Raw genomic sequence first — 27,925 nt, 5'->3', positions numbered from 1 at the left:
ATACACATGCGCACGCACACACATACACAAACACACATACACAACACACACACAGTATATATACTTACCGTTATTCACAGATTTTTCTCTAATTATATATTGCTGCTGCCACAAAGACGAAAATTTCATGACGTATGCCAGTGTTATTAAACCTGATTCTGATGTACCAAGATACAGTGAAAAGCCTCTGTTCAGACAGATGAAATCATTACACAGTGCATTGAGGAAGAACAAGGTATAACAATAACAATGCAGAATAAAGTGTAAAAACTACAGACAAAGTGCAGTGCAGGTAAATGATAAAGTGCAAAATCATGACAAGGTATAGTGAAAGGCAAATAATACATCTTACTATACAATTCATCCGTTCAAGAGACTGATAACAGTTAGTTAGAAACTGTCCTTGAATCTGGTGGTATGTGCTTTCAGGCTTTTGTTTCTTCTGCCCAATGGGAGAGGGGAAAAGAGAGAATGTCCAGGGTGGGTGAGGTACTTGATGACGTTAGCTGTCTTACTGAGGCAGCAAGAAGCATAGACAGACTCCATAGAGGAGAAGATGGTTCCCATGACGTGCTGAGCTGTGTCCATAACTCTCTACAGTTTCCTGCAGTCACTTACAGATCAGTTGCCGTACCAAGCTGTTATGCTTCTCGACAGAATGCTTTGTGTGGTGCCTCAATAAAAATTAGTAAGAGCTGATGGGGGCATGCCAAATTCCTTTAGACTCCTGTGGAAGGAGAGGCATTGGAAGCCATTTGAGTTTGACAGACCTGTTAGATAGAGCAGTCAGAGGAAGACCCTCATCGTTATTTGTAGGGTTGCTTGCCGAGCTTGGAAGTTAGGTTGCAAATGTTTTGTCACCACAAACAAGCAACCAACCTGAGCTACCAATCTTCTCTGTCATTTCAAACCCTCATCATTTACTGCAGTGAGTAGCAGAGACAGATAATATGAACTTCATACCACATTAACCTGGATGTTATTTGGTCCCATCCCTTTTGATGAAGAAAGAGCCAATGCAGCAATATGGGTGTAATAATTTCCATGAGCCTTGTGGTCAGTGCAATCAGAGTTCAATTCCTGGCTCTGTCTGTAAGGAGTTTATATGTTCTCCCCCTGACCATGCAGGTTTCCTCCAGGTGCTACGGTTTCCTGCTGCATTCCAAAGGTGTACGTGTTGAGGTTAGTAAGTTGTAGACATGCTACGTTGGCACCAGAAGCATGGTGACACTTGTGGGCTGCCCCCAGCACATCCTCAGACTGTGTTGGTTGATGACACAAAACAAAGCATTTCACTGTATGTTTCAATGTTCACATGACAAATAAGGGGAATTTTTCTGAACAGAAGCTATTGCAATTGAATCTGGACAAATATAAAATAGTATCCATGCAAGGGGAGAGAGTCAGTACATACTCTGTGGTCAGTGTGGGGATGAAATTAAGCTCTTTGGTCCTTTGACATGCCCAGGCCACATAGAATTAACCCAGAGCAGAAAGTAGAAAGGGTAAGACGGAGGAACACATACCAATCCTCAAAGGGGGATCAGAAGTGAAGAGAGTGAGCAGCTTCAAGTTCCTGGGTGTCAAGATCTCTGAGGACCTAACTTGGTCCCAACATATCGATGCAGTTATAAAGAAGGAAAGACAGTGGCTATACTTTATTAGGAGTTTGAAGAGATTTGGCATGTCAACAAATACACTCAAAAACTTCTATAGTTGTACCGTGGAGAGCATTCTGACAGGCTGCATCACTGTCTGGTATGGAGGGGCTACTGCACAGGACCAGAAGAAGCTGCAGTGTGTCGTAAAATTAGCTCCATCTTGGGTACTAGCCTACAGAGTACCCAGGACATCTTTAGGAAGTGGTGTCTCAGAAAGGCAGTGTCCATTATTAAGGACCTCCAGCACCCAGGGCATGCCCTTTTCTCACTGTTACCATCAGGTAGGAGGTTCAGAAGCCTGAAGGCACACACTCACTTGTTATACAATATTTCTGTTTAATATACAGTATTTCTGTTTTTTGCATGATTTTAGTCTATTCTATATACGTATACTGTATAAAGTATACTGAATAAGATTTACTTATTATTATTTCATTTTTTTCTTCTGTATTATGTATTGCATTGAACTGCTGCTACTAAGTTAACAAATTTCACGTCACATGCCAGTGATAATAAACCTGATTCTGATTCTGCGGAAGAAAAGAATCACCAGACAAGGAGCGTGCAAATCCGCAGATAATGTTGAAATCTCATTCCAGAGACTTCAGAACAAAATTCCTAGCTGATTCGCCAGTATGGTTATGCAGTGCAGCAGTGCTTCACTATGCGATGTGCAGTCTTTTCAGGTGAATTGTTAAACAGTGGCCTCCATCTGCTGTTTGTAGAACTGCAGGATTCACTGGCAGAGTTCTAAAGAAAGCTGTTAGAATTTTATTTTATTGTAGGTAGAGATGCAGTGTGGAACATTTCCTTCGGGCAACACCGTCCGGCAACCCATTTATTAAACCCCAGTCTAATCACAAGATGACTTACAATGACCAATTAACCTACCAATCAGTATGCCCTTGTACTTTGGGAGGAAACTGGAGCACCCGGAAGAAACCCACATGCTCACAGGAAGGAGGTACAAACTCTTTGCAGATGGCATTGGAATTGAACTCCGAACTCTGAGGTCTTAAGCTGTAATAGTGTCGAGCTAGCTGCTACATTACCTTGATGCCTCAACGTTATGGGCAATATTTAGCCCTTAACTCCCACAGAAATGAAGTTGTTTTTATGGCAGCCTGCTGTGCACTAGTTGGCTGCCTCATTTGAAACTTGATCACATCTAAATAGTGTTTTGGCGATCAATCAGTTTGAGATTGAGTTTACAGTTTCTTCCTCTTAAAGAGTTAAATTTTATGTGATGTAGCTGAGGTATTTCTGATGGTTCAAAGATTTTATCAAGCCAGCCAGTGGTGTAGTTGCATTAACACCGGACTTTGAGCCGAATAGTCCCAAGTTTGAATCCAGCTGGTTCCTTGCACACTTTCCAATCCGTGCTGGGTTATGCATCGAGCTAGCAACTCAGTCTCGTAAAAAAAAAACGGTCATGTGCTATGGAAATGGCAAAAAATGCCACCCAATGCACCACAAGGCACGTAAAGGAACAACAACAAAGGTTTTATCAGTTCGATGAATTGAACTATTTCCTCTTGACTTGGAATAGAATGGCACATCTTGAATTTCTAACTGCCAGGGCTGATAGGTAATAATATAATATAACTTATCATATGAGCCCTTTTCATACAGACAATGTAGTTCAACGTAATTTACAATGGAATAAAGTGTAAACATGAAAATAAAGGACAATAAGATGTTAGTTAAAAGCAAGGTTAAATAAATAGGTTTTGAGCTGGTGTTCAAAAATGCCAACTGAGTTCGTGTCCTTCATGGTTTTAGGTATTGAGTTCCACAATTTATTATTGTAGTTCAAAAAAGCTGATCTGCTAATGATGTTTTGAGGGAAATTGTTTAAATGTAACAGACCAGTGGAAGAGGACCTGAGAGGCATTGTGTATAAGATGATGAGAGGCATTGTGTATAAGATGATAAGAGGCATTGATTGTGTTGATAGTCAGAGGCTTTTTCCCAGGGCTGAAATGCTGGCCATGAGAGGACACAGCTTTAAGGTGCTGGGGCGTAGGTACAGAGGAGATGTCAGGGGTAGGTTTTTTACGCAAGAGAGTGGCGAGTGCGTGGAATGGGCTGCCGGCAACGGTGGTGGAGGCAGATACGATAGGATCTTTTAAGAGACTTTTGGATAGGTACATGGAGCTTAGAAAAATGGAGGGCTATGGGTAACACTAGTAATTTCTAAGGTAGGGACATGTTCGGCACAACTTTGAGGGCCAAAGGGCCTGTATTGTGCTGTAGGTTTTCTATGTTTCTATGTTCTATGTTTCTAACTCGAGCAGGATTATAAAACGATAGGTGGTTTGTATCGTCACAAACCCACAGGGCAATGGAACGCTGGAAGATAAAACCTGGGTCATTGAAAGTTTCAAGACAGAGATAGATTCTTGTTTTAGCTTAGTTCTTGTTCTTAGCCGGGCAAAGTCACTAAGCATTGTGGAACCAAAGGAGAGTGGAGTTGAGATATAGATCAGCTGTGACGTAACTAGCTAACTAAGGGCGGCACGGTAGTGTAGTGGTTAGCATAACACCATTTTAGTGCCAGTGACCCGGGTTAAATTCCACTGCTGTCTGCAAGGTGTTTGTATGTTCCCTTGTGCCCATGTGGGCTTCCTCCATGCTCTCCTGTTTCCTGCCACGTTCTAAAGACATACGGGTTAGGGTTAGTGCGTTGTGAGCATGCTGCATTATTTTGACACTGGATGTTTAGTGACACTTGCCGGTTGCCCCTTCTCACATCCTCGGACTGTGTGGGTCATTGATGTTTCGATGTAGGTGTGACAAATGAAGCTAACCTTTAAGTATTGAGATAGGCACAGGAGATTCAGTGTTCCTGAAATAGTCATTGGAAGACCTGCTAATGGCAAGACCTAGAAGGATCTTGGACTCCCTGAGGGTGGCTACACAAGTTAGCAGGGTGGTAAAGAAGGCAGGTGGCATGCTTCCCTCTATTCATCGAGACACTGAATTCAAGACTCAAGTTATCTTGCAGTTTTGTAAAACTCTGGTTGGGCCACTTATGGAGTGTTTGCCCCATTATAGGAGGAATTTGGAGGTTTTGAAGACAATGCAGAAGAGGTTATATTTGTTTAGAGATACAGCAGGGTAACAGGCCCTTCCTTCCCATTGGCCTTGTGTTAGATTAGACTAGATTCTGACAACACTCAGTCCTCTTTTATTGTCATTTAGAAATGCATACATGCATTAAGAAATGATGCAATGTTCCTCCAGAGTGTTATCACAGAAAACAGGACAAACCAAAGACTAACACTGACAGAACCACATAATTATAACGTATAGTTACAGCAGTGCAAAACAATACCATAATTTGATAAAGAACAGACCATGGGCACGGTAAAAGAAAAGTCTGAAGTCCCGATCGACTCCCGAGTCCCCGATAGCAGGCGGCAAAAGGGAGAAACTCCCTACCATAAACCTCCAGGCACCGACAACTGCCGATGCCTTGGAAGCAGCCTACCACAGCGGACACCGAGTCCGTCCATCCAAAAACTTCAAGCCTCCGACCAGCCCCTCCGATACAGCTTCCCAAGCAGCATCCTTTGCCGAGCACCTTCCACCTAGCCCCGGACGCCGAAACAAGCAAAGCCGAGGATTCAAGGCCTTCTGCTCTGGAGATTCCGGTTACCACACAGTAGCAGCAGCGGCGAAGCGCCCATTTCAGAAGTTTCTCCAAATGTTCCTCTGTAGTCTCACATCTGTCTCCATCAAATCAGAATTGTGCACGATCCCCTACTTGACAAATTGCAGATATCATTCACCAGAGAGGCTGCGTGCGCTGCATCGCGCCGCCATCTTCTCCTCCTCCTGTGTTCCCCAATAATACCCATGTGACCAATTAATCTACTAACCTGTACGTTTTTTGGAATGTGGAGGAAACCCACACAGTTATGGGGAGAACATGGGTGATCGTGGTCTTTCCATGACCATGATGGTTCTTGACAAATTTTTCTACAGAAGTGATTTGCCATTGCCTTTCTCTGGGCAATGTCTTTACAAGACAGGTGACCCCAACCATTATCAATACTCTTCAGAGATTGCCTGCCTTGCATCAGTGGTCGCATAACCAGGATTTGTGTTACGACCTTCCACCACCTGCTCCCATAGCTTCATGTGACCCTGATTGGGGGGCTAAGCAGGTGCTACACCTTGCCCAAAGGTGGCCTGCAAGCTAGCAGAAGGAAGACCCACCTTACATTTCCTTTGGTAGACACGTATCTCCACCCTGCCACCCAACAAAATATGTAACCTATTTATGTCTCCCGTAATCTGATAAACTTCTGTCTGGTCTTCCTTCAGTCTCTGCCACTCTGGAGAAAATAACCCAAGTTGTCCAGCCTCTCCTTATTAGACTGCAGGTGCTCAATTCCGCAGCAAGAAACAACCTGCTGGAGGAACTCAGCGAGTCGGGCAGCATCTGCCTGAGGGAAGGAATTGACAAACATTCTGCATTCAGCACTGATGCAGTGTTGCTGCTCGACCCACTGAGTTCTTCCAGCAGATTGTTCGCTGATCTAGTTTTGTTTGCTGCCTTGAGGCTAAAGTTCAAAGTAAATATATTATCGAAGTAGGTACCCTGGGATTCTATTTCCTGCAGGCATTCACAATAGAGCAAAGAAATATAATAGAATCAACAAAAAACTACACTCAAAGATTGACAAACAACCAATGTGCAAAAGAAGACAAACTGTGTAAATACAAAAAACACAAAAATAATATTAATAAATAAGTAAATAAATAATATTGAGAACGTAAGTTGTAGACAGCTTGAATGTGAGTCAATAGGTTGTGAAATTAGTTCAATAATGAGGTGAGTGAACTCCACTCTGGTTCCTGAGTACTTCAGCAAGGAGCTCGATCTCCTTGAGGAAAAGCAAGTAGAGTAAAGCAAAGAAAATCAGCAGAAAAGAAAAGTTACACTGCAGAAACAAGCAGTCAGCATACTAACCACCAACACCATCCAGCTCTTCCCCCGAGAACAACAATTTCTCAAAAAGTACAATCTTTCATAAGCTAGGGAGTAGTGATGGCAGGTCTGCAGCCAAATGTTGAGGTGCTGACATTGGTCAGATTTGAAATTGATCCAAGGATTAAGAGCACTGACATTTTTTCCTCTTGCATAAGTGAAAGGAATTCCGCGAGGAACGCTGTAACAATCCCTTAATGGTGAAGGCCTTTCATTCCCTGAGTTAATGTCAACTCTGGGCGCCACCTTTCAGAGAAGGAACATCTGCCCATGTCTGAAACATATGCAAACTGGGTTTACCCAGATTTCCCAGCCATCTGTGACCCCTCTGTGTTGTCGCTCCTCCTCTCCCAGTTAAGTACACGTGTTTTCCCTAATGGAGAAAGGGTTAGGATGGGGAGTAGTGGTGGGAGAGATTAAATAAGTGACAGGGAATATTGAAAGCTGCATTGAGGGGGAAAAGTGCTATATAAAATATACAGGTCACTCACCTAGCTAGTGCACGCTGGCATTTGTCTTACAGTTGAGCAATTTATAATATATAGTGCCTTGTTAATGGTACATTGCAGATGGGGTAAGAATGCCCTTATAGAGTCATAGAACACTACAGCAGAGAAGCAGGCCCTTCGGCCCATCTAGTTCATGCCGAACTTTATTCTAAACATGACAAGGTCTGCACATTGCTGGGAATCCAAAGTAATACACACAAAATGCTGGAGGAACTCAGCAGGCCAGGCAGCGTCTATGGAAATAAATTAACAGTCTATGTTTCGGGCTGAGACCCTTCTTCAGGACTGGAAAGGAAGGGGGAAAGACGCCAGAATAAAAAAGGTGGGGGGTGGGTAAGAAGGATAGCTAGAAGGTGATAAGTGAAGCCAGGTGTGGGAAAAATAAAGAGCTGGAGAGGAAGGAATCTGATAGGATTTCCGCACCTGGACAATGGCCCTCCATACCTCTCCCATCGACGTACCTATGCAAATTTGTCTTAAATGTTGAAATTGAACCCACATCTACCATTTCCGCAGGCAGCTTGTTTCACACTCTCAGCTTGCTGTTGTCAGCTGCTGGAGAGTGCATTTCTTAAACTCTCTGCACTTCAGAAGCAGACTCAGAATTGGGTTTAATATCACCGGCATTTGTCGTGACACTTGTTTACTTTACGGCAGCCGTACAATGCAATACATAATAATAGAGGAAAAAACTGTGAATTACAGTAAGAGTGTGTGTATGTATGTATACATATATTAAAAAAAGTAATGAGGTAGTGTTCATATTACCAGTTCATTGTAATCTGCTGTTTGTCTTCTGCCCACTGCTCATTTCTGCTGCTATTTGTGTCCTTCAGATCGAATCAATTGTGTTGAAACAGCACATACGAGCTATGACCGAAAACTTCTACGCTGCTATATTTGGGTATGATGAGGTGAGTGTTTTATTTTGAATTTCTGGTCCTCTATCACTTTTTCACTTTTGACCAAGCAATACTTAAGATCAAATCATTAATGTTTGTGCACCACACAAACTAAAGAAACTGTGCATACTGAAGCCCAATTACACAAAGCCCTCCAGTCCCTAAACCTGCCTGTTCTTTCTCTTCACCTTCTGGGACTTTTAGTTTACATTTCTACTTTCACTTCCTCGGGAGATAAAGAAAGGTGCTCTTTTACCCTCACCAATTTTTATCAATGCACCATAGAAAGCATCCTATCCGGATGCATTGTGGCTTGGTATGGCAACCACAAGAAACTGCAGAGTTGTGGGCACATCTCAGCACTTCACAGAAACCAGTGTCCACTCTATAGATTATCTTTACTTTCTGCTGCCTCAGTAAAACAGCAAGCATAATCAAAGACCCCACCCACACGGAGCATTCTGTCTTCTCCCCTCTCCCATTGGGCAGAAGATACAAAAGACTGAAAGCACATACCACCAGGCTTGAGGACAGCCTCGATCCCACTGTTGGAGGACTATTGAATTGTCCCCTAATACGATAAGGTGGACTCTTGACCTCACAATATACCTCATCATAACTTTGCATTAAATTTTACTGCATTCTCTTAGTAATATTTTATTCTGCACTCTGTTTTTGTATTACCTGAGTAATGAAATGATTTGTGTGCCTGACATGCAATACAAAGTTTTTCACTGTCTGTCAGTACAGGTGGACAATACCAATAAACCAGATTATGGGCTTTCATTCTCCTAACCATCTACTATCTGCATTTCTGTAGTCCACCTCGACAAGATCAAGCTCTAGCATCCTCATTCCTCTGTCATTCCCCACGCAAGCCTGTTGCTGCTGGCGGAACTGAAATTTCGTAGAATAATGCAGCCCAGCAACAGGCCCTTTGGTCCATCCTATCTGTGCTGAATACAGTGCCAAAATAAACTAAATCTCTTCTGCCTGTATGTGATCCATATCCCTCCATTTCCTGCATTCCTTTGTTACGTGACGTGGCTGATCATGGTTTTTCTATGACCATGATTGTTCTTGGCAAATTTTTCTGCTGAAGTGGTTTGCCATTACCACCTTCTGGGCAGTGGCTTTACAAGATGGGTGACCCCAGTCATTATCAGTACTTTTCAGAGTCTGCCTAGTGTCAGTGGTCACATAACCAGGACATGATATGCACCAGCTGTTCATACAACCATCTCCCATGACTTCACTTGACCCTGATCAGGTGGGGGTAAGTAAGTGCTACACCTTGCCCAAGGGTGACCCGCAGGCTAGCGGAGAGAAGGAGTACCTTACACCTCCTTTGGTAGAGATGTATCTCCAGCGTGCCACCCTAATATCATGCAAATTCTATCTAAAAACCTCTGAAATGCCACTATTATATCTTTTTCCACCGCTACCCCTGGCAGCACATTCCAGGCACCCACCTCTATAAAATAAAAACTTGCCTTGCACACCTCACTTAAACTTTCTCCCTCTCACCCTTCCAGACAAGATGCACCTGTTTATAATGCTCCCATGGCCGATATCTTCTGGATTGGCCATTAAACCATGTATTTCACCTTTTTTATGTCTTTTACATTTGTTTTTCCTCTTGAATGCAATTCTGGAACTATTGGAGCCTGTGATTGGTAGTTTGGAGATCATTTGGGTGGGTGCTTCAGCGCTGTGCAATCTCCAAGAGGATTTAAGGAGACAGAGCCAGTGAGCGCGAATCTCATGGCGAGAAGGCCGCTGGAGAGGACGTGAGCCAATGTTCGACTCCATTTTGCTGATTAAAGCTTCCATTGTTCACCAATTAAAGCGACAAAGCAGATTGAAACATCGAGGCGAGTGCAGAAGGTGAGCACCGGCTGTCTACCTTTTGATCGCTGGTGGGATCGCTCTGCTGCTGGAGAGGGAGACTGCCTTTAGAACGCTGGTGGAATCACTCTGCTGGCAGAGAGGAGAGAGCCTGCAACTGTGCCCAGAGAATGTTAGCCAGGTTTTCTGCGTTTTGGATGTGAACTTGGACTATGGACTTTTTTCAGTGTGTTTTTTATATTTTGTGTTTTTTACTCGATCCTTCTCATTTTTTTTTATGTGGGCGGGATAGGAGGATTTAGGGAGGGGGTTGATGTGCCTGTTCCATTTTTTCTTCATTTTTTTTGTGTGGGGAGGGGGGATTTGGGGGTTGATGATCGTGCTGCAGTTCTTTTCTTTCTTGGTTTCATGGCTGTCTGGAGAAGAAGAATTTCAGAGTTGTGTACTTTGATTAGAAATAAACCATTGAACCTTTTAAACGCGTGTCCTCAAGCTCTGCCCCTTGTCCTCCTGTGCTCCAATCAATAAAGTCCTAGCCTCCCTCTGTAACTCAGTTGCTTAATTCATGGCAAAATCCCCCGTAAATCTTTACTGCACTCTTTCCAGTTTCTTTCTTTTTTGGGTGACCAAAACAACACACTATTCCAGATGTGGCCTCACCAACATCTTATGAGAACGTAACAAAACATCCCAACTTCTGTACACTGCAACACACACAACATGCAGGAGGAACTTGGGTCAGGCAGGGTCTATGGAAATGAACAAACAATCAAAGTTTCAAGCCGAGACCCTTCTTCAGGACTGGAAAGGAAGGGGGAAGATGCCAGAATAAAAATTTGGGGACTGGAAGGAGGCTAGCTAGAAGGTGATAGGTGAAACCAGGTGGGTCAAGGGCTGGAGAGGAAGTAACCTGACAGAAGAAGAGAGTGGACAGTAGGAGAAAGGGAAGGAGGACGGGCACCAGAAGAAGTGATAGGCAAGTGAGAAGCAGTAAGAGGTCAGAGTCAGGAATAGAAGAGGAGTGGAGTGGGAGAGAAAACAGTTTTTTACTGGAGGGAGAAATCAATGTTCATTCCATCAGTTTGGAGATTACTCAGACAGAATATAAGGTGTTGCTTCTACACCCTGTGAGTGGCCTCATCATGGCACAAGAGGAGGCCAGGAACTGACATGTTGAAACAGAAATAGGAATCAGAATTAAAATGTTGGGTCACTGGGAAGTGCCACTTTTGGCGGATGGAGCATGGGTGCTCTGTACTCAGTGCCCTGACTGATGGAATGCCAGCATGCCAAAAGTCTTCTTCACCACCCGGTCATTCTGAAGTGTGTTGTGATTTTCACTGTTTGCTTTACACATCCTACAGTCAGATGTAGCAGAACCAAGTGCTTAGAGTAGGGAACCGTGGCCATTTAGCCCTGGGATCCATGCTGTGCACAAGCCTGCTCCTACCCCACTTTGTCTCACCCTGTCAGCATGTCCTACGAAGGGAACCTCCCTTATGCCCACCTCACCTTTCCACAAACAGTAGTGGCCTCAGTTACCCCCTCTGTGGAAGCTAGTTCACCATTCTCCTGTGAAGAACATTTCTGTGCTCCCTTCTGGATTTGTTAGTGAGAGTCCTATGTTCATGGCCACTCATTCAGGATGTTCGCTCCTGATTTGGTCCTTTCAGCAGCCAAAAACTCTTCATACATGCTTTACCCACAAGGTATTAAAATAATACTCCTTCCATCAAAAAGCTTGGGTCAGAACAAGCCTATAGTGTATTTCTAAACCAAAATCATTTGGCACCGATTTGCCTTATTTTGTTTGGAATGAATCCCTGTGAAATGCCATTAGGCACTTGTACAGTACACTCGCTTCCTTGCTTACCTTCTACACGAATCCTAACCTCACTAAAATGAATTCTGCCGAGACAAGATAGGTGTCCCCTTTCCCTGCCTGGCTTCCTCTCTCTGTCGCCACTGAGTGAATTTGAAAGACGAGTGTTTATTTCATAATAGAGCTCCTTTGTAGCCCGTTTGAGAGTCACAGAGCAGCTGAGAACCAATTTGGGACTTTGCTGTAATGTTTGATCTGAAATCTGTAGTTGGCATAAGATATGGTTTAACCTGCTTTGCTTATGATAATCACAAACAAGAGAAAATCTGCAGATGCTGGAAATCCAAGCAACACACGCAAAATGTCGGAGGATGCCAGCAGGCCAGGCAGACCCTGCTGAAGGGTCTCAGCCCGAAATGTCAACTGTACTGTTTTCCATAGATGCTGCCTGGCCTGCTGAGTTCCTGCAGCATTTCATGTGTGTTGCTTATAATATACTGTAGCTTATACCATCTGCTGGGCATTGAGTGTATTCTATTTTAATACTGAATCTATTTTTCAATCACCATTATCCCTGCTTTTATGTTCCATTTTTTAAATCAAAGTAAATTTATTGTCAATGTACCTTTATGTCATCATATGCTACTATGAGATTAATTTTCAAAGATTAAAATAAATTTCTTACTTCATTCTTGTAGGTACTTCAAAGTTCAAAGTAAAATTTATTCAAAGTTCAATTAGATTTATGATGAAGAGTACATACATGTCACCACATACAACCCTGAGACACCTTTTCCTGTGGACATACTTAGCAAATCTATTAAACAATAACTGTAAACAGGATCAATGAACAACAAATTGCAAATGCAAATATAGATAAATAGCAATAAATAACGTCTATGAAATAACAAGATAAAGAGTCCTTAAAGTGAGACCATCAGTTGTGGGAACACCAGAAATAGAATGAGTGTAGTTATCCCGTTTTGTTCAAGAGCCTGTTGGTTGAGAGGTAGTAACTGTTTTTGAACCTGGTGGTGTGAGTCCTGATGCTCCTGTAGTTTCTACCTGATGACAGCAGTGAGAAAAGAGCATGGCCGGGGTGGTGAGGGTCTTTGATGATAGATACTGCTTTCTACTGCAACATTTTGTGTAGCTGTGCTCAATGGTTGGGAGGGCTTTGCCCATGATGTACTGGGCCAAATCTACCACCTTTTGTAGCATTTTCCGCTCTAAGGCTTTGGTATTCCCATCGCAGGCTGTAATGTAGCCAGTTAGCTCATTTTCCACCACACATCTACAGAAGTTTGCCAAGGTTTTTGATGACGTGCCAAATCTTTGCAGACACCTGAGGAAGTAGAGGTGCTGCCGTGCTTTCTTTGCACGACACGACAGGCATTTACATAAAAATACAGAAATACAATAGAATTTATGAAAAAGTATATGCAGAGGACTGACAAATAGAAAATAAATGATACTGAGAACATGATTTAAGAGTCCCTGGAAGTGAATCCTTAGGTTGTTGAATCAGTTCAGAGATTTGGTGAGTGAAGTTATCTACCCCATTCAGAATCCGATAGTTGCAATTAATAACTGTTTGTGAACTCGGTGGTGTGGGACCTAAGGCTATGTACCTCCGACCCAATGATAGTAGTGAGAAGAGAGCATGGCCTGGATGGTGGGGGTCCTTGTTGAAGGCCGCTGCTTTCTTGTGACAGTGCTCAATGTAAGCATGCATCATCTCTGTAAAGTCCCTAGCCTTCAATTCAGACGTAGAGCAAGGTTCCTCAAACAGCAATGTGCTGATGATCAGTTCATTGGCATTAGATGTTGTTTGGCCATTAAGTATTGGCCACAATCCTCTGCTCTTCAAAATTATGCCACAGGATCTTGAGATGATAGATGACCCCTTGATTAATCTTCTCTTCTGAAAGATACCAGCTCTCTCAATTGGATAGGGATAGTGGCACTCCCTTCTTCTCTGAGGATCGTTACTTTGTCCTGCTGGAGAGACTTGTGAGTTCTTGAGAACACGACAGCGATGCTGTCTGGACTTTACTCCTGGTAGTGTCACCAGGGCTGTCAAAGTCAAGGGGGAGGTTCCAGACAAAGAGCGATCCAACCAAGAATCTAACGGGGGAGCTAACAGAAGATGATGACACATCACAACAGCAGTGAAGGTGGAGGAAGGCTGCAGCTTTGAAGGGTTCCCAGTCGTCTTGTATTCCATGCCATTGGACGCTGACCCTGATCTATCAAGGACTTTGTGGTGGCTGCCTGTGCATCTGCCTCCCCATGTTAAACAAAGTTCTCCACTAAGGGAATAACCCCTTAGGAAAACATCACACTCGATTGGAGTGATCACATTTCTACGAGTGGCACCCTCTCAGTACTGGAAGAGGGTTTCAGCCCAGAATTCATGCTTATTTTCTGCAATAGGATTTAAGCATTGGGATCAAAATCCAAGTGTGTTAGTCAGGGACTCACAGCTGAGTGTTAACCAGAGGAAAACAAGAGTTTTCTCAGTTTTGGAGAGGGAGGAGAGCTGCCAGATGCCTTGGTACATATTGGGACCAATGACATAGGAAAGAAAAGCAAAATGGTCCTAAAAAGAGAAATTAGAGAGCTAGGTAGAAAGCTGAGAAGCAGGACCTCCCGGGTAGTAATTTCTGGATTGCTGCCTGTGCCACACGCCAGTGAGAATAGAAACAGGATGATTTGGCAGATTAATGCATGGCTGAGAAGCTGGTGCAGGGGCCAGGTTTTCAGTTTCTTGGATCATTGGGATCTCTTCTGAGGGAGGTATGACCTCTTCAAAAGTGATGAGTTTTCAAAAGCACCTGAACCCAAGGTGAACCAGTATTCTTGTGGGCAGGTTTGTTAGAGCTTTTGGGGAGGGTTTAAACTAAATTAGCAGGGGGTGGGAGCCAGAGTGAAGAGACTCAGGATAGGACATATGGTAAAAAAAAAGCAAATATAACGTGCAGTCAGACTGTCAGAAAGCACAGGCAGATGATAGGAGATCATTGCAGCCAGTAGGGTGAGTATCAGTGCATTAGGGATGCAGAATCAAAAAGGGTAGCAAATACAGCACTCAAAGTGTTATATCTCAGTGCGCGGAGAATAAAAAATAAGGTGGATGATCTTGCTGCACTATTACAGATTGTGAGGTATGAGGTTGTGGCTATCACTGAATCACGGCTGAAGGATGGTTGTAGTTGGGAGCTGAATGTCCAAGGTTACATGTTTTATCAGAGGGATAGGAAGGTAGGCAGAGGTGGTAGAATGATGGAGTACTTGGTGACACAGGATAAGATAGTACAAAGTCAGCATGGTTTCTTTCAGGGAAAATCCTGCCTGACAAACCTGTTGGAATTCTTTGAAGAGATTACATGCAGAGTAGATAAAGGGGGACAGTGGATGTTGTGTATTTGGACTTTCAGAAGGCCTTTGACAAGGTGCCACACATGAGACTACTTACCAAGTTAAGAGCCCATGCTATTACAGGAAAGTTACTAGCATGGTTAGAGCATTGGCTGTTTGGTAGGAGGCAGCGAGTGGGAATAAAAGGATCCTTTTCTGGTTGGCTGCCAGTGATTACTGCTGTTCCACAGGAGTCAGTGTTGGGACCATTTCTTTTAATGCTCTATATAAATGATTTAGCTGATGGAATAGATGGCTTTGTTGCCAAGTTTGCAGATGATATGAAGATTGGTGGAGGAGCAGGTTGTGTTGAGGAAACAGGTAGGCTGCAGAAGGACTTAGACAAATTAAGAGAATGGGCACGAATGTTGGAAAGTGCATGGTCATGCACTTTGTTAGTAGAAATAAATGTGCAGACTATTTTCTAAATGGGAAGAAAATCCAAAAATCTGAGATGCAAAGGGACTTGGGAGTCCTTATGCAGAACACCCTAGAATCGGTGGTGAGGAAGGCAAATGCAATGTTAGCATCTCAAGAGGTTGAATACAAGAGCTGGAGATGTGATGCTGAGGTTTTATAAGGCACTGGTGAGGCCTAGTCTTGAATATTGTGCACATTTTTGGGTTCCTCATCTACGTTTGTAAGAAAAGATGGCTGGCATTGGAGAGGGTTCAGAGGAGGTTCACAAGGATGATTCTGTGAATGAAAGGGTTATCATACGAGGAACGTTTGATAGTTCTGGGTCTTTACTCCCTGGAATTTTGAAGGATGGGGGGTGGTGATCTCATTGAAACCTTTCAAGTGTTGAAAGGACTGGACAGAGTAGATGTGGAAAGAATGTTTGCCATGGTGGCCAAGAGGACACAGCCTCAGAATAGAGGGGCGTCCATTTAAAACAGAGAATCAGAGGAATTTCTTTAGCCAGAGAGTGGTGAATTTGTGGAATTTATTACCACTGGCAACTATGGAGGCCAGGTTGTTGGGTGTATTTAAGGCAGAGCTTGATAGATTCTTGATTTGACACAGCATCAAAGGTTACGACGAGAAGGCTGGAGAGTAGGGCTGAGGAGGGGAAAAAAAGATCAACTATGATTGAATGGCGGAACATATTCGATGGGCCAAATAGCCTAATTCTGCACCTATGTCTTATGGTCTTACTGTCTTTGCTCTTGTTTGCGATTGCACCACAATAAAATTTTCTGCTGACATCGCCGCCAAATTATGAGCTAATTATTGCATCAAGTGTTGGCACATGACCAAGTGGTTAAGGTGTTGGGCTAGTGATCTGAAGGTCACTAGTTCGAGCCTCAGCTGAGGCAGCGTGTTGTGTCCTTGAGCAAAGCACTTAACCACACATTGCTCTGCGACGACACCGGTGCCAAGCTGTATCGGCCCTAGTGCCCTTCCCTTGAACAACATCGGTGGCATGGAGAGGGGAGACTTGCAGCATGGACAATTGCTAAGATGCTAAGAGGCATGGATCGAGTAGTGTTTAGTGTATTGAAGTTTTTTCTCTACAAAATTGACCCTGCTCCCAGCCTATTGTGTTCCAGTAATGGGCAATAACGTCTTATCAGTCATCCTATTACTCCCTGTTCATTGACTGAATGAAGATTATTGTTTAATGACATGTCTAGTACACAAGTGTAAAGGAGAACAAAATAATTGTTATTCTGGATCTGATGCAGCACAAAAAAGACACAATAAAGTGAAGAGCACAATAATAATAAAAAGCACAATAAATAGATAAGACAGCTTCTATGCATAGATTGATTGGATGTCCATAAAGTTTCACTTGGCTCAGGAGTGTCTGACAGAAAATGATAAAGTAGTGGTGGAGGGCTGATTTAGTGGGTGAAAGTGTTGATCAGCCTTACGGCTTGGGGAAAATAACTGTTTTTGAGTCTGGTGCTTCTGGCATAGATGCTGCATAGCCTCCTCCCTGATGAGAGTGGGACAAATAGTCCATAAGCAGGGTGGATGGGATCCTTCATGATTTTAGTGACTATTTTCTGGCACAGTTGTGTATATACTGTATGTCTTTGATATCGGGTAGGCTGATGCCGGTGATGTGTTGGGTAGTTTGACTACCGACTGTGCAGCCTGGCTTCTATATCCTTCTCAATCTTGATAGTGATGAAACCTCCTCTTGGCTTTTTTTCTGTTAACCAGGGAATATTGTCAGATGATCGTGTCTTGGCTGCATCTCTGTGGAGACACTTCTTCAATAAACAGTGCGAAGACCCAAGGCAGCTGGAGCTGATGGTCGAATATGTCCGCAAACAGGTACTGTACCTAAATTGTTTGAGTGAACTCTAATCTGTTATCGAGGCTGAACTTCACAATGCTGCGGGGTAGGCTAGTCGTTTGAAAGTACAATGAGCATAATTTTACTTACCTATTCTTTTCCCACATCCATTTCATCTATTTGATCCTATTTTGTCAATATACATTCAGCAGCCAACATTTGCAGCGAGTAAATAGTCTGATGCTTGCTCGAAGTTAAAAGTACACTCAATGGCCACTTTATTAGGAACATCTTTACACCTGCTCATTAATGCAAATATCTAATCACTCAACTTCACTCGCCTCGTCACTGAACTGTTCATTCAACCTATGGACTTACTTTCAAGGACTCTTCAACTTGTTCTCGAAATTTATTACTTATTTATTTTTTATTATTATTCTTTTTTTATTTGCACAGTTCATTGTCTTCTGTACTCTGTTGGTGCGGTCTTTCCTTAATACTATTATGGTTATTGGATTTATTGTGAATGCAAGGAAGAAGATGAATCTCGGGATTGTATACAGTGACATATACGCACTTGGATAATAAATGTATATTTTTGAATTTTGAACTTTGAACCTTAGTCAGCCAGTCACGTGGTAGCAACTCAATACATAAAAGCATGCAGACATGGTCCAGAGGTTCAGTTGTTATTCAGAGTAAGCATCAGAATGGGGAAGAAATGTGATCTTGACTATGGAATGATTGTTGGTGTCAGATGGGGTGATTTGAGAATCTCAGAAATAGCTGATATCCAGGGATTTTCATGCACAGCTGAATCTAGAGATTACAGGGAATGGTGCGAAAAGCAGCTGTTGGGTGGCCAAAAATGCCTTGTTAATGAATGAAGTCAGGGGAGAATGGCCAGAATGGTTGAAGGTGACAGAAATTCAAATAACCACACGTTACAACAGTGGTGTGCAGAAGAACATCTCTGAATGCACTACACGTCAAACATTGAAGTGGATGGGTTGCAGCAGCAGAAGACCACAAACACTTTATTAGTGAAACCTCCCTGGTTTCCTTGACTGCATAAGTCTAAGGAATACACACACTTGTCCCACCAAACCCATGGGATTGAAATGGCTATCCCACCCCAAACCTCAATTTGTGTGGATGCTGTGTAATTTGCTACTCTATTACAACTCAGTACCAAGAAATAACAGACAGCACACTGCATTCGATTAAAGGTATTATATTTATGAATCTTAACTAAAGGGTTAGTAAAGAAAAGAAAGAGAGAAAAAAGGGCCCATTATAATTAAACAGTCAACTGTGCACAACTCTTCCCAAAATTCATATTCACCGATCCTCAGTCAGTCTCGGCATCTGACACCATCGAATCACGGTTCCCCACCGGGTCGATTCCTACGACCAGTTCTCTCCAGCGTCTTCCCTCTTCCACCAAACAAAAGACTCTGCTCACGTTCCAAAGCACCTGTTATCTCTAAACATAACCCAAACACTGCTTCTCCAGAAAGACCATTACATTAGCAGTGAACCCTTTCCCAGGATGTTACATTAGGTACAGGAGGTATCTAATAAAATAGCCACTGAGTAGTTTCTTCAACCCCTCTCGTGGTTGTTGTGGTGAATGGTCGTTACCATCCATCTATTATACCAATGAGGGTTTTCTCTGGATGCTCCAGTTTCCTCCCACATTCCAAACATAAATGGACACTCAGTGTTTCAAAGTTTCAAAATACATTTAATATCAGAGTATATATTCAGTATATAACCTGAAATTCGTCCTCCTCACAGACATCCACGAAACAAAGAAACACCATAGAACAATAGAAACAGCGAAGCCCCGAAGAGCCCCCCCATCTTTGCACAAGCGTCAGCAAAAGTATAGACTTCCCCAAGCCCCACCCACAGCAGAAGCACCCCCCAACAACACTACCGTGCCAGCAACAACAGAAGCCCCAAAGAGTCCATTAATCCAGAGTCCATCAAACTACAGTTCACAAACCAGCACTCCATCCTCTCCCTCCCTCCCTCCCCTCCCCCTCCCTCTCCAGCGAGGGAGAGAGAAGTTGTTCCTGCAACAACAAGAGTAGAGACCGGCAACTCGCTGTTCCAACTTTGCAATATTCCATGTCACTTTTCCAAGATCTCATCTCGAGGACCAACAGGTTCTCACTCTTCATCAAAAGAGAGAAGGATCGCTCGATTGCCTCTTATCTCAGAAAGGATGTGCTGGTATTAGGGAGGACCCAGAGGAGGTTCACAAGAAAAACACTGGGAATAGGTTAACATATGAAAAGCATTTGATGGCACTGGGATTGGACTTAGTAGAGGTTAGAAAAAGGAGGGAGGACCTCATTGAGACACATTGAATATTGAAAGGTCTAGATAGAGTGGACATGGAGAGGATGTTTCCTATAGTAGGGGTGTCTAGGACCAGAGATGAGCAGCAATTCCTTTAGCCAGAGAGTGGTGAATCTGTGGAATTTATTGCCACAGACAGCTGTGAAGGCCAAAACATTAAATATGCTTAAAGCAGAGGTTGATCATTTTTAATTAGTAAGCGTATCTAAGGTTACAGGGGAGAAGGCAGGAAAATAGGTTTGAGAAGGATAGTAAATCAGCCATTATGGAATGGCAGAACAGACACAATGGCCAAATGGCCTAATTCTGCTCCTACATTTTATGGTTTTATGGCTCAAAATCTGATTGAAATCATTGGTTGCAGGAATGAACAGCTTTGAAGCATACTGTCATCTTAGCATGTGATAGGATTTTGATCCGTTTATACTTTGCAAAGAAATAATCATTACCATAGCCTGTTAAACGGGTGGTTGTTTTGTTTTTCTTTTGTAAGTTGCTGTGCCATTAATGCAGGCTGACAATAGATGAAATGGCTCTCTTTCCTGCGGAGGTAACACTTGGCAGAGACACGGTGAATGAGTAAAAGTTTCTATTCAGTAAAAGCCACAAGAGGCCCCCGAAGTTTCCAGTGGTAGGATGTTTCTACCAGCACAGAGTACTCCCAGTAATTTCTGGGGCACTCCCTATTTATAGATATATAATACACCCTCTCTTAACAACCGCAGAGTTGGTCTGTCCTCCTAGAACCAGGTAAATCAGTTCTAGGAATAGCGATCAGATCGCTGAGCCAGGAACTATTCTTATTTGGCAACAGTCCAGGATCCAAGCTCAAGAGCAAGCCTGGCACAGGGAGCACACTGACAGCAAAAGAAACTTTTATTTAATCCACCAGCAACCTGAAGTGTATTCATATCCAGAGCAGATATCATCAGACCACTCTCAGCCTTTGCTGAGATAATCGGATACTTGTGGAGCCTAGATAAAGCCAACCCTTGCGAAAGCTTTAAGTCAAAGTCAAATTGATTCTTAAAGTAAAATTAATTGTCTAAGTATGTATATGTTACCATATATTACCTTGAGATTCATTTTTTTGCATGCGTTTACAGCAAAATAAAGAAATGCAATAGAATTTACAAGAAAAATTTATATAAACAAAAACACAAGCAGATCTGCAGATGCTGGAAACCCAAAGCAATGCGCACAAAATGCTGGAGGAACTCAGCAGGCCAGGGAGCTTCTATGGAAATGAATAAATAGTCGACGTTTTGGACCAGGATCCTACATCAGGACAGGGAATGAAGGGGTAGGATGCCAAAATGAAAAAGGTGGGTGGGAGGGGAAGGAAGATAGCTGGAATGTGATAGGTGAAGCCAGGTAGGTGGGAAAGGTCATATGCTGGTGAAGAAGGAATCTGATAGGAGAGAAAACTGAAGAAGGAGAGAAGTAATAGGCAGGTGAGAAGAGGTAAAAGGTCAGAGTGGGGTGGGGAATGTTTTTACCGGAATGAGAAATTGATACTCATGCCATCAATTTGGAGGCTACCCAGATGGGATATAAGGTGTCGTTCCTCATATTGGCACTAGAGGAAGCCATGGACCATGTCAGAACGGGAATGGGAATTGGAATTAAAATGTTTGGCCACTGGGAAGTTCTGCTTGTGGCAGATGGAGTGGAGGTGCATAAAGAAAGACTGAAAAACGGCAAGGTGAAAATGAAGGCAAATCATGCAAATGATAAAAATGTAGTCTTTGTGAGTCTGTGGGTGTGGAATCAGTTCAGGGTTGAGGTGAGTGAAGTTATCCACACTGGTTCAGGAGCCTGATGATTGAAGGACAATAACTGTTCCTGAACCTGGTGATGTGGGACCTAAGGTTCCTGTATGCACTGCCCAAGTGAGAAGAGAGGATGACCTGGATGGTGGGGTCATTGATGATGGATGCTGCTTTCTTGTGGCGGAGCTCCAAGTAAATGTGTTCAATTATGTGGCTTAGCCGATGATGGGCTGGTCTGCATCCACCACTTTCTGTAGACTTATCTTTTCTAGACATCGTCAGTCAGGATACTCTCCATAGTGCATCTATAGAAGTTTGTCCCAGTTTTTAGTCACATGACAAATCTGTGCAAACTTTTAAGGAAGTACAGGCATTGTCGTTCATGCCTTCTTATGTGAATCATAATCGGGTTTAATATCACTGGCATGGGTCTTGAAATTTTTTTGTTTTGCGGCAGCAGTACTTAATAAAACTCTAAATTACAGTAAGAAGTATAGCTAAAAAAAATTAAATAAGTAGTGTAATAAGAGAGGAAATAAAAATAGTGAGGTAATGTTCAGACTCCTGTACCACTTCCTTGATGGTAGCAGTGAGAAGACGACACGTCCTGGGTGATGAGTGTACTTAATGATGGATGCCAACTTTTTGATACATCATCTTTTGAAGATGTCCTTGATTTACTTTTTTCTTTATATATTATTATGTATTGCATTGAACTGCTGCTACTAAGTTAACAAATTTCACGACACATGCTGGTGATAACAGACCTGATTCTGGGGAGACTAGTGCCCATGATAGAGCTGGCTGAGTTTACAACTTTCTGCAGCCTTTTACGATCCTGTGCAGTGGCCCCTCTATATCAGATGGTGATAGAACCGGTTAGAATGATCCCCATGGTACATCTGTAGAAATTTGTGAGTATCTTTGGTAAAATACCAGGCCCCCTCAAACTCCTAATGAAATATAGCTGCTGTCGTGCATTCTTTGTAACTGTATCAATCTGTTGGGCCCAGGATAGATCCTCGGAAATATTGACAGAGATGTGAAGAGCAGATGCTGGAGGTATTTGGTTGGTTGAGTACTTTTGCAAAGGGGGAATATGTGGGGAGCATCTGAAAAGAGCAGATGAGAACTGCAGCACTCTTGACTCTGAATCAGATAGCTTTGACTTTGACACCTCCACCAGTGAAGAAGACACAAAATGCGAGGCAGACACCCAGTCCACTGCTAAGCGAGACCTGGATTTGGGAAGGCCCAGGGTCTCAGCTGAGACATTAGACTGAAGGTCCATCTGCCATTCCCACCACACCCCCGGCAATTCTTCTTCACGGCCCTTCACGTTCCTTCCTCTCTTGTGCTGATTTCCCCTTCCTCTTCAAGGTACCTCACTGTTTGTCCCAACAGCTTCTCATAGGAGTGATTTCCAGATTCTTGCTTTTCCCTAGCTAAAGGTGTGTCTCCAGAATTCTATTTTATTTACTCATTTATTTGGAGATACAGTGCATAGCAGGCCCCTTCCAGCTGCGCCACCCAGCAAACCACGTAATTAACTCTAGCTTAATCACAGGACAATTGGCAATGACCACTTGACCTATACGTCTTTACCGGTATGTCTTTGGGCTGTGGGAGGAAACCAGAACACCCGGAAGAAACCCACATGCACATGGGTTAAAACATATAAACCTGCTTACAGAATTGAGTGCCAGATTCTTGGCGACCTGAGCATTACAAACAAGAGAAAATCTGCAGATGCTGGAAATCAGAGCAACACACACAAAACGCTGGAGGAACTCAGCAGGCCAGGCAGCATCTAGGAAACAAGTACAGTCGACGTTTTGGGCCAAAACCCTAAGGCAGGACATCGGCCCAAAATGTTGACTGTACTCTTTACCTAGGTGCTGCCTGGCCTGATGAATTCCTCCAGCATTTTGCGCATGTTGTAATAACATTACATTAGCTGCTGCACTACCATGGCATCCCACAAGTGGAGGTTCTTCTGTTAGAATACTGTTCTGTCAAATCCTTCATGAATATTAAAGATCTCCCTTGGGCTTCTCTTTTGAGCGAGAGAGAGAGTATGAGATGCAGTAATTTTAGCCTCTCCCAATGGGTATGGTCTCGTGCCTTTGATATGCACCTTATTAAGATCTAATCAAAGTTCTGTGCAAGTTTGACATAACTTCACTGCTTTTCAATACCATACTTCTAAAAATAAGGCCCTTTTTTTTTGCTTTTTTTGGCAGCTTTGCAATGCGATTTTTTCTGATTTATCTGTAACCCCAGATCTTTGTTCCTGTACTCTATTTAGATTCATAGCTTCCAAATACATTGAAACCCATATTTTTCTTCCCAAAATATGATTCCTCACACATCCATTTCAAAATTTACCAATTAGATGCCTGTTGTGGAGATGTATTGAGGTTTTGTAATTTGACACATTTTTCCATATTAACCATACAGAGTAATTATTGTCAATTAAATGATGGAATTGTAGAAGGTTAAACCACAGAAGGAGGCCACTTATTTAACAGGCGTCAGCTCTTGAAAGAACACCCTTATTCCCATATCACTGTCTACAACCCAATAGGAACAACTTCTTTAGCCAGAGGGTGGTGAATCTGTGGAATTCATTGCCACAGACGACTGTGGAGACCAAATGATTGAGCATATTTGAAGTGTAGATTGATAGGTTCTTGATTAATAAGGCCGTCAAAGGTCATGGGGAGAATGGGGTTGAGAGGGATAATAAAACAGCCATGATCGAATGGTGCAGCAGATTTGATGGGTTAAATGACCTAATTTGCTCCTATGTCTTATGGTCTAACATAGAACAATACAGCACAGAAACAGGCCTTTCAGCCTACGATGTCTGCGCCAACCATGTTGCTCACCCAGTCTAATCCCATTTGCCTCCATATTGTCTATGCCCCTCCATTTCCTGCTTGTTCATGTGCCTTTCTAAATGCTTCTCATATATTGCTGTCATACCGGTTTCTACCAGCTCCCCTTGCAATGCATTCCAGGCTACCTCTCTCTGTACTCTCTCTGTATTTTAAAAAAAAAATTTGCCTCATAGATCCCTTTTAAATTTCCCCCTAAAATACATTGAAACCATTATTTCCTCATTAAGAATCCTCATCCTCCAACCCCTCTCCTCCTTTTGAAAATTTTGAAAAGGATTCATATTCTAGCAACATTTCTGGGAGAGCTTACCTGATCTTGAAAAAATCTGAAATAAAAAGCAGAAACCACAAGGAACACTCAACAGGTCAGGCAGCATCTCTTGAGAGAAAAAAACAGCTAAACAGTTAATGTTTCAGGTTGAAGACAGAACTTGTGAAACTGAGGAAAATGCTTGTCACTCAGAGGGTGATTGCTGAGTGTGTGACGGAGGCAGAAACTCAGAATTTACAAAGTAGTTAGACAAACGCTTGGAACAAAAACAACAGGAATTCTGCAGATGCTGGAAATGTTAGCAACACACATAAAAGTTGCTGGTGAACGCAGCAGGCCAGGCAGCATCTCTAGGAAGAGGTGCAGTGGACGTTTCAGACCGAGACCCTTCGTCAGGACAAGCACTTGGACTGGACAACGATCAATCGCTGAGTGGGAGCACGAGAAGAGAGCTGCCTTTTCACATAGGTTCGCACTCAAGCTTAAAAAAGCAGTGCATCCCGGCAGTTTTTCAGAGTTGGACTGCAACCAGTCACTAACCAATCATTAGAAAGAGCAAATAAAAATAAAGCAGGCACAAGCAGAGTGGCCATTGTGTGAGTGAGCCAGTGTTGGAGTGGTTTCAGCTCATCAAACTTCAGCGAGATTAGACTTGGACGAAGTAAGAATCTGGTTAGTTTCTTCTTAGTATTCTTCATTCCTCCTCTGTTAGGGCACAGTTAATGCAGTGAGAATGGCTCCATGGTCTGTGTTGTGTCCTTCAGCCTCCCAGGTACACCGAGCTGCAGCTCCTTAGAGAAAGTGTTAATGAACTGGAGCTGCAGCTCGATGACCTTCAGCTCATGTGGGAGAATGAGGAGGGGAGAGATGGGAGCTACAGGAAGGTAGTCACCCCTAGGTTGCAGGAGACAGGTAACTGGGTGACTGTCAGGAGAAGGAAAGGAAATGGGCAGCAAGTGCAGAGTACCGCTGTGGCCGTTCCCCTCAATAATAAGTATACAACTTTAGATACTATTGAGGGGGATGGCCTACTAGGGGAAACCACAGTGACTGATCTTCTGGCACTGATTCTGGTGGTGTAGTTCAGAGGAGAAAAGAGGTGAAGCAGACTGCAGTGGTGATAGGAGATTCCATAGTCAGAGGATCAGGGACAAGATCCTGTGAGCATGATAGAGACATCCAGATGGTATGTTGCCTCTCAGGTGCCCGGGTCAAGGAGGGATCAGGTCCACAACTTTTTAAGGGGGGGAGGGTGGTAAGCAACCAGAAGTCTTGGAACATATCAGCACTAATGACATAGGCAGGAAAGGTGAGGAGGCCCTGAAGAGAGATTTTAGGGAGCTAGATAGAAAGCAGAAAAGCAGGACCTCCAGCAGTAGTAATCTCAGAATTGCTGCCCGTGCTACATACCAGTGACGGTAAGAATAGGATGATTTGGCAGGTGATTGTGTGGCTGAGGAACTGGTGCAGGACCTCCAGCAGTAGTAATCTCAGAATTGCTGCCCGTGCTACATACCAGTGACGGTAAGAATAGGATGATTTGGCAGGTGATTGTGTGGCTGAGGAACTGGTGCAGGGTGCAGGGGTTCAGATTTCTGGATCATTGGGATCTCTTCTGGGGAAGGTACGACCTGTAAAAAATAGACACGTTACACATGAACCAGAGGGGTTCCGATATCCTTGCAGGCAGGTTTGCTAGAGCTGTTCGGGAGGGTTTAAACTAATTGGCAGGAGGATGGGAACTGGAGTGATAGTGCTGAAGATGAGGCAGTTAGTTCACTGACAGAGTCTGTGTGTAGTGAGCGGTTAGCAAGGAGAGGCTGTTGATAAGGCAAAATTGCAGTTAGCAGGATGAGTTGCAATGTAAAACGTGGACAAAATCGAAAAAGGTGATGAATCCAGGACTGGAAACTTATTACAAACAAGAGAAAATCTGCGGATGCTGGAAATCCAAGCAACACAGACAAAATGCTGAAGGAACTCAGCAGGCCGGGCAGCATCTATGCAAAAGAGTAAACAGTCGACATTTTGGGATGAGGCCCTTCATGAGAACTGGAGAAAAAAAGATGATGAGTCAGAGTTGGAAGATGAGGGGAGGGGGAGGAAGAAACATAAAGTGATAGGTTAAACTGGGGTGGTGGGGGTGAGGGGTAAAGTAAAGAACTGGAAAGTTGATTGATGAAAGAGATACGGGAGGGGAGCACCAGACAGAGGTGATGGACAGGAAAGGGGATAAGGTGAGAGGGGGAAAAGGGATTGGTGAAGGGGGGGGTCATTACCAGATATTTGAGAAATCGATATTCATGCCATCAGGTTGGGGGCTCCCCAGATGGAACAAAAGGTGTTGCTCCTCCAATCTGAGTTTGGCCACTGTGATAGTAGAGGAGGCCATGTTGGAATGGGAAGTGAAATTAAAATGGGTGGCCTGGGAGATCCTGCTTTTTTCTGGCAGCTGGAGCATAAGTGTTTGGTGAAGCGGTCTCTCAATGTATGTCGGGTCACACCGGGGGCACCGGACACAGTATATGACCTCAGCAGACTCACAGGTGAAGTGTCGCCTCACCTGGAAGGACTGTTTAGCGCACTGAATGGTAGTGAGGAAGGAGGTGTAGGGGCAGGTGTTGGTCTGCTTGCAAGGATAAGAGCCAGCAGGGAGATCAGTGAGGAGGGACAAATAGACAAGGGAGTTATGTAGGGAGCGAACTCTGTGAAAAGCAGAAAGAGGGAAAGGTGTGCTTGATGGTGGGATCCTGTTGGAGTTACGGAGAATTATGTGCTGGATGTGGAAGTTGTTGGGGTGGCGGAGGATGTGGTGAGGGCAGACGGGCGTGAAATGTAAGAGATGTATTTTTTTTTCTCCAATCCTGGTGAAGGGTCTTGGCCAGAAACATCAACTATACCCTTTTCCATAGATGTTGCCTGACCTGCTGAGTTTGTCCAGCATTGTGTGTGTGTTGCCTGAAGATGTTATTTTTGAATGCACTCTGTATATGGAATGAGGTACGTGAATTTACAGCACATTTACAGGTTGAGACGTATACTGTTGTGGGCATTACTGAGTTATGGCTAAAAGATTATAGCTGGGAGCTTAACATCCAAGGATACACGTTGTATCAAAAGGACAGGCAGGTAGGCAGAGGGGTGTGGCATGGCTCTGTTGGTAAAAAAATAAAATGAAATCCTTAGAAAGAAGGGACATG

The 27,925-nt window shown here is 43.4% G+C and overlaps 1 protein-coding gene across 1 annotated transcript in view; it reads left to right on the top strand.

Annotated features, from left to right (window-relative positions):
- The window catches only part of LOC134360030 (ubiquinol-cytochrome-c reductase complex assembly factor 1), a 188,601-nt gene that overhangs the window by 137,466 nt on the left and 23,210 nt on the right, over window positions 1–27,925 (top strand). Inside the window, exons 7-8 of the mRNA XM_063074049.1 lie at window positions 8,006–8,083; window positions 17,334–17,447. Of these exons, the coding sequence (XP_062930119.1) occupies window positions 8,006–8,083; window positions 17,334–17,447 (192 nt within the window). The remainder of the gene's footprint in view (window positions 1–8,005; window positions 8,084–17,333; window positions 17,448–27,925) is intronic.

Source organism: Mobula hypostoma, chromosome 2 (genome assembly GCF_963921235.1).
Source record: "Mobula hypostoma chromosome 2, sMobHyp1.1, whole genome shotgun sequence".
NCBI lineage: Eukaryota > Metazoa > Chordata > Chondrichthyes > Myliobatiformes > Myliobatidae > Mobula > Mobula hypostoma.
Note: the sequence above shows the minus strand (reverse complement) of the source record. Positions and strands in the feature narration are given on the sequence as shown.